Source organism: Leptodactylus fuscus, unplaced genomic scaffold, assembly GCF_031893055.1.
Source record: "Leptodactylus fuscus isolate aLepFus1 unplaced genomic scaffold, aLepFus1.hap2 HAP2_SCAFFOLD_97, whole genome shotgun sequence".
Classification (NCBI taxonomy): domain Eukaryota; kingdom Metazoa; phylum Chordata; class Amphibia; order Anura; family Leptodactylidae; genus Leptodactylus; species Leptodactylus fuscus.
In genome coordinates this window covers 236961-248711 of record NW_027441023.1, presented here as the reverse complement: position 1 = coordinate 248711, position 11751 = coordinate 236961, and the positions used below count along the sequence as shown (strand labels likewise).

At 43.4% G+C, this 11751-nt stretch overlaps 1 protein-coding gene across 1 annotated transcript; it reads right to left on the bottom strand.

Annotated features, from left to right (window-relative positions):
* On the bottom strand, positions 1 to 11208 carry LOC142189032 (uncharacterized). Its single transcript, XM_075262105.1, has 6 exons — positions 11104 to 11208; positions 6248 to 6427; positions 5973 to 6164; positions 5656 to 5865; positions 5448 to 5574; positions 1 to 2832 (listed from the first exon to the last, which is right to left on the bottom strand). Exons 1-6 carry the CDS (start codon positions 11179 to 11181, stop codon positions 248 to 250), a joined length of 3372 nt encoding a protein of 1123 aa, XP_075118206.1. The 5' UTR covers positions 11182 to 11208; the 3' UTR covers positions 1 to 247.
* Positions 11209 to 11751: the final 543 nt, after the last annotated feature.

Here is an 11751-nt window from a genome sequence, read left to right as displayed (position 1 = left end):
TCCTTTCTGGGCTATTAGCCCCGATCTCTATTTAGGAGTCAAAAACTCATAACAATCATAACAATAGTCATAACAATCAGACAACGATACGTCCATATATCATATAATATACATGTCACACAGGGTCTCCTTCCTTTTTCATGGTGACAATTCAGCTTCACAGCTTATATCTACAAGACGTTTCCTCCATGGATCCCGGTCACATTGACCTCGCAGATACAAGCTAATGTCATCCAAAAAGAGACTCTTACTGGCTATTTAATGTCTGATTGTGAAGAAGAATGGTCTTATTTTCCATAAACTCTCCCGTGTGACTTCTCTGATGATCATTGAATTTGGCTTTTGAAATAAAACATTTCCCACAATCTGGACATGAATATGGCTTCTCTCCTGTGTGAATTCTTTGATGTCTATTGAAATTTGATTTATCCGAAAAACTTTTTTCACATTCAGAACATGAATATGGCTTCTCTCCTGTGTGAGTTCTCTGATGCACGACTAACGGTTTCTTTTTAAGGAAACCTTTCCCACAATCTGAACATGAATATGGCTTCTCTCCTGTGTGATTACTTTGATGTCTAATGAGACTTGATTTATCTATAAAATGTTTTCCACATTCAGAACATGAATACAGCTTGTCTTCTGTATGCGTTTTCCCATGTTTAATAAGATTTGATTTATTTGAAAAACATTTTCCGCATTCAGAACATGAATACGGCTTGTCTTCTGTATGAGTTTTCCCATGTTTAATAAGATTTGATTTATTTGAAAAACATTTTCCGCATTTAGAACATGAATATGGCTTCTCTCCAGTGTGAATTCTCTGATGCACAACAAAATTGTCCTTCTTTATAAAAGATTTCCCACACACTGAACATGAATATGGCTTCACTCCTGTGTGATCACTCAGATGTCTATTGAGACTTGATTTATCAATAAAATGTTTCCCGCATTCAGAACATAAATACGGCTTCTCCCCTGTGTGAATTCTCTGATGCACAACAAAACTATCCTTTTTCATAAAACATTTACCGCACTCTGAACAGGAATACGGCTTCACTCCTGTGTGAGTTCTCTGATGCACAATCAAATGATTCTTCATCATAAAACATTTCCCACACTCTGAACATGAATATGGTTTCACTCCTGTATGAATTTTCTGATGGGTAATGAAACTTGATTTAGCTGAAAAACATTTTCCACACTCAGAACATGAATACGGCTTCACTCCTGTGTGAGTTCTCTGATGCACAATAAAATTATTCTTCATCATAAAACATTTCCCACACTCTGAACATGAATATGGTTTCACTCCTGTGTGAATTTTTTGATGATGCAGGAGACTTGATTTATCTATAAAACATTTTCCACATTCAGAGCATGAATATGGCTTCTCTCCTGTGTGAATTCTCTGATGCACAACCAAATTTTCCTTCTTCATATAACATTTTCCACATTCAGAACATGAATACGGCTTCTCTCCTGTGTGATTTCTCTGATGTGTAATGAGTCTTGATTTACCTGTAAACCGTTTTCCACATTCAGAACATGAATATGGCTTCTCTCCCGTGTGAATTCTCTGATGCATAACAAAATTATCCTTATTCATAAAACCTTTCCCACATTCAGAACATGAATATGGCTTCTCTCCTGTGTGATTTCTTTGATGTCTATGTAGACTTGATTTATCTGAAAATGTTTTTCCACATTCAGAACACACATATGGCTTCTCTAATGTGTGATTTCTTTGATGTCTATGTAGACTTGATTTATCTAAAAATGTTTTTCCACATTCAGAACACACATATGTCTTCTCTCCTGTGTGATATCTCTGATGGCTAATATAACTTGATTTAACTGTAAAACTTTTTGGACATTCAGAACATAAATATGGCTTCTCACCTGTGTGGATTTTCTTATGTGTAATAAGTCTTGATTTATAAGTAAAACATTTCCCACATTCTGAGCATGAATATGGTTTCTCCCCTGTGTGGATTTTCTCATGGGTAATAAGATTTGATTTAGATGTAAAACATTTCCCACACACTGCACATGAATACGGCTTCTCTCCCGTGTGACTTCTCTGATGATCATGAAGTTTGGCTTTAGCAATAAAACATTTTCCACATTCTGAGCATGAATATGGCTTCTCTCCTTTGTGGATTTTCTCATGTGTAATCAGTTTTGATTTATAAGTAAAAGATTTTTTACATTCGGAACATGAATATGGTTTCTTTCCTGTGTGGATTTTCTCATGTGTAATAAGATTTGATTTAGAAGTAAAACATTTCCCACATTCTGCACATGAATATGGCTTCTCTCCTGTGTGACATCTCTGATGATCACTTAGTTTGGCTTTAGATATAAAACATTTCTCAGATTCTGAACATGAATGCGGCTTCTCTCCTGTTCCTGTATGAGTTTTTTCATGTTTTTCAAGATTTGATTTATTGTTGAAACATTTCCCACATTTTGAACATATAAATGACTTCTCTTCCGCGTGACTTCTCTCATTTGTAACAAAATTTGACTTATCGTTGAAATATTCTCCATGTTCTGAACATGAAGATGGCTCATCTCCTGGGTGAATTGTTCTCTGTGTAAGAAGATCTGAGCTCTGATTAAACTCTTCTCCATCTTCCCATTGAAACTTTTCCCCCTCTTTCTTCCTGGTACTTGTGGTCACAATCTGTGGTTGGTCAGAAGGTTCCTCATGATTCGAGGGATTATATGATGGATCTGTACTGTGATGACCTGGACGTACATTATGGGTATAAACAATATCTTCTTCTTCTACTTTATAGTTTTCCTCAAGGTTCTTACTGCGCTTGTCTGTAGGATTAAAATCGATTTGATGATAATTTTTTTCAAAACATAAAAGAAAAATTTACAACAGGCTGGAAATACAGAAGAAATATATAATATAAACAATGACAAAGCCCATAGCGAACACTAGAGGCAGCATCATCTGTGTACACAACCTATAGCAGAGTTAGGGCAGGAGTTAACCCTCTCTCCACCATATCTAGTTCCTTAAGGACCTATGATGATGTCATCCCAGCTCCTTAAGCAACAGTAGCTTCACAATACATCTCTGCACTACTACATTTGTAGTGTATGAAAAGCCTTTATAATTTCCTGCTCACATAACTGTAGCGGCCGCACTGACACCGTCTTTTATACTTTTTAGAAGCTTTATGTGTAGCAGCGGAAAACTGTATTTGTATCATTGTGATGTGTAAAGGGGTTTTCCAGGCAAAAAATATATTTTTAAAAAAGTTCTGTTAGTGCTATCAGTGGGTTAATAGGTGTCCCCCAAATACCTTTAGCAGTGTTTTGAGTGATTTTTGGCTTTCTCTGGGAGCTCATGATTTCCTCTGTATTCATTTACATGGCTAGCTTCTTGATGTCTTAGCCTACAACTACCATGATGCATTGTAGTTCCTTCAGATAAACCTCTCACTCGCTAGCCCGTGGACTACTAGCCCTATCTACATACCCAGCTACCTAATTCAGTCCCCCAAACCCCTCCTCACCTCATCATACTTATGTCAGGATACGGAGTCGCCGCGGTCTCCTTGCTGCGCGGCGTCTCCCTGGGAGACGTGTTAGGAGTTCTATTGGGTGTGCTTAGGTCATTAAGGGTTAATCTTTTCCTTGCCTTCAGTCTCCATGCCATTAGCCATCAGGTGTGTTTCTCTGCTGCTATTTAAACCCCACCCAGGCATGGATCCTTACCAGCCATTCACTTGTGTTTCCTGGTCCCCCTGCTCAGTCTGTTTCCCTGTCTGTTTGTATTCCATATGTTTCTTGGTTTTTATACCCAGCTTGTATTTTGACTATCACTTGTCTTTTGATTTGGTGCCTTAATTATATCTCCTGGCTCGACCTCTTGCCCGTCTGACCTCGCCTTCTCTTCTGTGTCTTGCTGGGACTGGTGGTCCTCCCTGGTTCCATGCTGTTTTAGTCTTTTGTTTTGCATTGCATTTACACTGTGCTTTCTGTTTAGGTGTGACCCCGTAACTCCAGTCCCTAGGACTTTCAGGGTCTCCTCTTCCCTTATCCTAGCCGCCGGATAGAAGGTTAGGAGCCGTGGTAGGCGCACTTCAATTAGGAAGTGCATTGGTCTGCCTCATCTCAGATATTACAGCATAGTTATAGCTGCAGGGCCTACGACCCCTTTTGTCCTTAGCTGCACAGTGTTGCTTTCCAGCTGTGTCACTTTGCACTGCCTGACCCTGACTCCAATCCTTACAACTTACCTGTCTTCTCATCCTGGAGATGACTTTGAGGTACCACTGTCCCCTCTTCTGCCATTTCACCTGGGATCTGGAACTGTCGCCTGTGCAATAGAAAGCCGGCAGAGGCCACGCATGCGCAATAGAACGCTGCTTGTTTTTACTTCTGCCAGAGTTCTATTGCGCAGGCGCCAATTCCAGCTCCTTGTGAAGGAAGCGACGCCCAGCAGAAGAAAAGGAAGTGAGCAGTGGTGAGTATAAGAGGGACTGAGGAGGCCGGGAGTGGAGTACTGGTGGCCTCCTGTCTCCGGAAACGCCGATAGAGAACGTTACCAGGAAATAAGAAAGTGTGCCTCGGGTGGTCACAGACATATGGGTAAATATACTTTTTTTTTTTTTTTTTTTTTAAGGAAGCAAATTAGAAATTAGGCGGGGGAGGGGGTTTAGCTAAGGGGTAAAGTTTTAATTTATCATGGAAACCCCCTTTAAGAACCACCCTTGAAGAAATCATCGAAGGTCCTTTAGCAACTAAAAATCATTTGTATACTGTGATGCATTTACACAGTACACACATGATGATGCTTCAATTGGGTATCAGTGGGAAGTATCAAAAACTTTCTTTTCATAATTTTTTTTAGATATATTTTCTGGGTCTCCATTCTCCCTTCTGCACCTGTCCAGGCTCCATTGCTCTGCTCTCTCCTGAGCCGGCCTTCCCGACCTCAAAGCCATAATCAGCTCCTGGACTGTCTGTGTGACAACTAACACTTGTACACCGAAGCACATTCAGGTCTGGATAAAAATGCCTGCCACTCCCCTTCTTCTCCCCGTAATATTATAGATCATCGAGCCGTGCAAGGACTCATTTTTTGTAGGACAAGTTGTAGATGTTACTGGTATTTTTCTGTGGGCGTTCACTGTGCAATTAAAATAATATATTTATTGGTTTGGATAATTCCATGCATGGGGGACATCGGAGCAGAGATAGAGCCCCCTCCAAGTGTAACTGCTCAGTTACTGCTGTCACAGGAGACTCCCAGCAGAGGGCGCTATATCCCCTTATATACAGATGTAGCAGCGCTAACCCGAACAACAACCAATGAAAAGTCATTAGAAAAACATTTGCAATGGCAGAAGTTCAGGACACTCCGCTACACCTGTATACAAATATATATATATATACACACACATCTATATATCTCCTCTTACCATGTGATGTCCGGGGGGGCCGGGGGTCCTCCATCATCACCTCCTTGTACCGATCCCCGTGTCCTTCTAAATACTCCCACTCCTCCATGGAGAAATAGACAGCGACATCCTGACACCTTATAGGAACCTGACAACACAATGATAGTCATCACCCCTCCCCCTCCAGTGCTGTTACTGGAGAATTTCCCAGCATTCCCAGCAGTGTCACCTCTCCAGTCAGCAGCTCCAGCATCTTGTTGGTGAGTTCTAGAATCTTCTGCTCATGTATGAGGGAGAGAGGGGGAGGGGCTGTGATGGGGCCCCGGCTCCTGCTCCCTCCTCCTCCTGGCTCTGTGATGGGGCCCCGGCTCCTGCTCCCTCCTCCTGACACACGGGGTGCCTCACACTCACCAGACGCCTTGGTTACTAGTATGTATTCCTGTGTATGGAGAGACTACAGATTACTATAAAGATTCTAAGACTCCTTCACCCGTCCAGTCATTACCTGTTATATTATTAGCGATAAGAAGGACGAGAAGCTCTCACCTCTCCAGATAGAATATCCGTAATCTCCAGGGAGAGCTCCAATATCCTTCTAGTCATGTAATTTCTGTCATTGTCCATTCCTGATGAGCGATCCTCCATCATCACCTCCTTGTACCGATTCTCGTGTCCTTCTAAATACTCCCACTCCTCCATGGAGAAATAGACAGCGACATCCTGACACCTTATAGGAACCTGACAACACAATGATACAGTCATCACCCCTCCCCCTCCAGTGCTGTTACTGGAGAATTTCCCAGCATTCCCAGCAGTGTCACCTCTCCAGTCAGCAGCTCCAGCATCTTGTTGGTGAGTTCTAGAATCTTCTGCTCATGTATCAGGGAGAGAGGGGGAGGGGCTGTGATGGGGCTTCGGCTCCTACTCCAACCTCCGGAGTCCTGGACATGGCTGCTGGGGGCCACACAGTCCCCCGATGTCTTCTTCACCAGTGAGTATTCCTGTGTATGGAGAGACAATGAGGGGTATAAATCCTTCCTGAGTCCATAGTAAGTCTGATAACCTGGAATATTATTAGACTCCAGATATCTTCTAGATTCACATAATGAATTTCCCATGACACCTTACTCAGAGCTCCGTAGTCTCACTGCTCTTACAGACTCAACTAAACCTTACAGGTTGATGTTAGTGCCAGGTATAAAGAACCGTGCAGAGACTCAAGCTCCTCCTGTAGTGTGATAGGGGCCTCCTTTGACACCAAAACAGAGATGACACGTGAATGGAATATTTGTATGTCTTCTGTGTTTTGTACCTGCTCCTGCTTTCGGGTACTCCTAGTAGTGTAGTGTAGCGTAGTGCTCCTTGTTTCGCATGAAGAGTGATTTGCTTCCATCTTTGTGAAGTGAAGCCGAATACTTTTTAAAGAGGACTTTTCATGGATTTGGGCACATGCGGTGTTATATACCTCTGGAAAACCGAAAGTGCGCTGAATTCAGTCGGCTTTCCTGATCTGTGCCCCGGGAGAAGAGCTATCGGTGCTGGTACTGTAGCTCTTCACAGTCAGAAGGGCATTTCTGACACTGTCAGGAACGTCCTTCTTCAAAGCAGTGCCTATCGCGCTGTGCTCTGAGACCGGGGAGGAACGCCCCCTCCATCTAAGGACGAGCAGTGTGAGAAGAGGGAGGGGGCATTCCTCCCCGGTTTCAGAGCACAGCGCGATAGGCACTGCTTTGAAGAAGGACGTTCCTGACAGTGGCAGAAACGCCCTTCTGACTGTGAAGAGCTACAGTACCAGCACCGATAGCTATTCTCCCGGGGCACAAATCAGGAAAGCCGACTGAATTCAGCGCACTGTCGGTTTTCCAGAGATATATAACACCGCATGTGCCGAAATCCATGAAAGGTCCTCTTTAACAGCGTGTGCTTTGTCCAACCACCAATTTGTGGGTGTTCCACACTATTTTTGCCTACATTGTTTGACAACTCCATGTCATATAAGGGCAGGATCGCTGCCACCCATATTGGGTCTACCTTAAGCCCATTGGTTGTTGTGACTCTTCACAATTGTAGAAGGTAAGAGGCCAATCAGGCTCTTGTACAAGTGACAATTATTATTATCACACTATTCAAAAATTGTGTGACACTATGTGCCGCTCAACGTTTTCTTGTGTTTTGTGAGTACTACCACAGTGTGTCTAGGTCATCTGCCTTCCGTCTCCTCCAGATCTTGGCTGGCCATTAGCTGCTGACTGTCCAGTAGTAGCTCCTCCTCACTGTATAGTGGAGCTGAGCCCACAGCATAGAGGACTTCTCTAGGTGAGGGGACAAAAAAGGACAGAGGCAGGATGAGGACACCTGAGGGTACAGGGCCTGCTCCCGGGCAATGCCAACTTGTGTCTGACGAACCCACCAACTTTTGGTGGTGGTGGGGGGGGGTTCTGATGTCATTTAGGATGGAGTCAACCGTTCCAGAACCCGTTGGATTGCTGGTCAAGACACGACCACTATCTGACACTGGATGCTCAGGCCTCTGTGTTTGACCCCTGCTGCGACCTGCCCTGCCCCTTACTCTGCTGCGACCTGTGCCTGCGCCAGAAACAGTTAAGCCTGTGTCCCTCTCCTGTGCAGGGCCTGTCGCCTCTCTGTCTGATATACTGTTACATCAAATAAGTAAATGAAATGGAAATTAATACAAGGCAAACTGGCTGGAATTTCCCCCCTTCAACACACAACGGTGAATAAGCCCCTTACTCCCCCCCACCAAGAAGAGTCCTTACAGCAGATACCTCCCGAGATTACCGTATAATACTTGTTCTTGGCCACTAACGCGCGGCAACTAGGCCTAGAATTTTACCGCTCATTAGTATAATGGCAGTACAGCGAGGTGTAGTAGTTCCTGTAAGGGTTAACAGTATGTTCAGAAAGTGCTGACAGGCTGTAGCCTTGATCAGAAACAGGGACACTAGCACATTTTGGTTCCTGAAACATTCTTGTATTCTGTCATAAGATGTTTTCGCAACAAACCAGTTTGAAGTAGAATGTATGTGTTAGCGGAACTATGTAACCATACTTGGACATCGTGCCATGTGACTGTAGTATAATCACGTAGGCTATAGAAACCTGTCCATTTTGCTTTAATAAACTGAAGAATGCTGAACAAGATACCCTGGTGTCAGTCTGTATGTCTCCCGAGCTCGTAAACTTCTTCCTGATCAATCAGAACTACGACAACATAACTCGGGGGTCTTGAGCCCCTAACATTCCTATTACCAACGCTGCAGACACCCCAAATGACCCCTGTTCTGCTTCAATACTCTGTAGAAATTCCTCCCGATCCTTTCCCTACATTTCTAATGCTCTTTCCCTGAACTGCGATTGAGCAAACTATCAGTTTCATGTCTTTTCTCCCCCTTTCCCCGGCGCCTGCTGATGTCTCTCCCTGCACTAAGTACAATGGAAAATGCTTGAACCTAAGGGCTAGTTCACACGGGGGCAAAGAGGCGGATTTTGACGGCGGATTTCGCCTCTTTACAATAGTGGTCGATGTAGACTGCTAGCTTTTTTATTTCTGTGAGCAGTTTTTTGCCGCTAGCAGAAAAAAGAAGCCACATGACCTTTCTTCAGGCGTTATCACCTGACGAAAGCAATAGAAGTGAATAGGAGGTGAAAAACGCGCGTTTTTTACCGTGCGGTTTTTTGCAGCCCATTCACTTTATGGAAGGGGAAAACCGCCTGGCGTTTTTTGAAGCGGGTTTTACAAAAAATTAGGAAGCGTTTTTATTAAGGACCAAAATAATTAAAGTAATTTACATGTGAACTAGTCCTAAGATGGCAGAGGGTAGTTATAGGGCTGTGACATCACAGGGATGTCTGACTGCTGATTGGCTGCACACCTGGCATTGTGGGTGATCCCGCGTTACCAGAGTTCCTGCCCCTTGTCCAATCATGTGCAGCAGCCAAGACAGAAAAAACTGATTTGTCAGGAAATCCGAATTAGACGTAAATCGAATATTTCCTGAAATTCGTATCAAATTCCACTTTGTCAACTTAGAATCGCTCATCTGTAGTTATAGAAACAGTCCAGAGTGTCACTGCTCTTACAGGAATGATAGAAATGTAGTACAGATACCTCTCCGCTCAGCAGATACATGATAGAAATGTAGTACAGATACCTCTCCGCTCAGCAGGGAGATGATAGAAATGTAGTACAGTTACCTCTCCGCTCAGCAGGGAGATGATAGAAATGTAGTACAGATACCTCTCCGCTCAGCAGGGAGATGATAGAAATGTAGTACAGATACCTCTCCGCTCAGCAGATACATGATAGAAATGTAGTACAGATACCTCTCCGCTCAGCAGATAGATGATAGAAATGTAGTACAGATACCTCTCCGCTCAGCAGATAGATGATAGAAATGTAGTACAGATACCTCTCCGCTCAGCAGATAGATGATAGAAATGTAGTACAGATACCTCTCCGCTCAGCAGGGAGATGATAGAAATGTAGTACAGATACCTCTCCGCTCAGCAGATAGATGATAGCAATGTAGTACAGATACCTCTCCGCTCAGCAGGGAGATGATAGAAATGTAGTACAGATACCTCTCCGCTCAGCAGATAGATGATAGAAATGTAGTACAGATACCTCTCCGCTCAGCAGATAGATGATAGAAATGTAGTACAGATACCTCTCCGCTCAGCAGATACATGATACAAATGTAGTACAGATACCTCTCCGCTCAGCAGGGAGATGATAGAAATGTAGTACAGATACCTCTCCGCTCAGCAGATAGATGATAGAAATGTAGTACAGATACCTCTCCGCTCAGCAGGTACATGATAGAAATGTAGTACAGATACCTCTCCGCTCAGCAGATAGATGATAGAAATGTAGTACAGATACCTCTCCGCTCAGCAGATAGATGATAGAAATGTAGTACAGATACCTCTCCGCTCAGCAGATAGATGATAGAAATGTAGTACAGATACCTCTCCGCTCAGCAGATAGATGATAGAAATGTAGTACAGATACCTCTCCGCTCAGCAGATAGATGATAGAAATGTAGTACAGATACCTCTCCGCTCAGCAGGGAGATGATAGAAATGTAGTACAGATACCTCTCCGCTCAGCAGATAGATGATAGAAATGTAGTACAGATACCTCTCCGCTCAGCAGGGAGATGATAGAAATGTAGTACAGATACCTCTCCGCTCAGCAGGGAGATGATAGAAATGTAGTACAGATACCTCTCCGCTCAGCAGGGAGATGATAGAAATGTAGTACAGATACCTCTCCGCTCAGCAGATAGATGATAGAAATGTAGTACAGATACCTCTCCGCTCAGCAGATAGATGATAGAAATGTAGTACAGATACCTCTCCGCTCAGCAGATAGATGATAGAAATGTAGTACAGATACCTCTCCGCTCAGCAGATAGATGATAGAAATGTAGTACAGATACCTCTCCGCTCAGCAGGGAGATGATAGAAATGTAGTACAGATACCTCTCCGCTCAGCAGATAGATGATAGAAATGTAGTACAGATACCTCTCCGCTCAGCAGGGAGATGATAGAAATGTAGTACAGATACCTCTCCGCTCAGCAGATAGATGATAGAAATGTAGTACAGATACCTCTCCGCTCAGCAGATAGATGATAGAAATGTAGTACAGATACCTCTCCGCTCAGCAGGGAGATGATCTCCAAGGTGAAGTCTAATATTCTTCCGGTGATCTCAGTCCTGTCCTTGTCCATCCTTGGTGGGTCATTCAGGAGAAGGAGCGTCTGGAGGAGAAGAGGAGGAAACTGGATGAGCTGGAGGATCTAGTAGTGCAGGAGAGAGGAGGGGCCCGAAATCCTCCAGGGGCCACATCATGTGTGACATACAGGAGCTCCTCACATGGATACAGGAGGATTCCCACAGACACCAGTGATGGGGCCCATTGTATGTGACTGCAGGATCATGGAACTAAGACTCTGTTCACACCTGGAGCAGTGATGTCATCTTACCTTCTAGCCGCAGTGTGAACGCGTCCTGAGAGCAGTCACTGCTGTATATACAGTATATATATATATCTATAGCCTGGGGTAATGGCTGATAACAGAGAGAGCAGTCACTGCTGTATATACAGTATATATATATATATATGTATATATATATATATATATATATATATATATATATTTATATCTATAGCCTGGGGTAATGGCTGATAACAGAGAGAGCAGCCACTGCTGTATATACAGTATATATATATATATATATATCTATAGCCTGGGGTAATGGCTGATAACAGAGAGAGCAGTCACTGCTGTATATACAGT

Bases quoted from the DNA above. Each gene is read 5' to 3' on its own strand.
- LOC142189032 (XM_075262105.1), bottom strand. From the start codon at position 11,181: ATGGACAAGGACAGGACTGAGATCACCGGAAGAATATTAGACTTCACC. The intron at 5,575-5,655 runs GTGACACTGCTG...TTGTGTTGTCAG, and splicing joins TGGAGCTGCTGACTGGAGAG to GTTCCTATAAGGTGTCAGGA. The intron at 2,833-5,447 runs GTAAGAGGAGAT...TTAATCCTACAG, and splicing joins GCCCCCCCGGACATCACATG to ACAAGCGCAGTAAGAACCTT.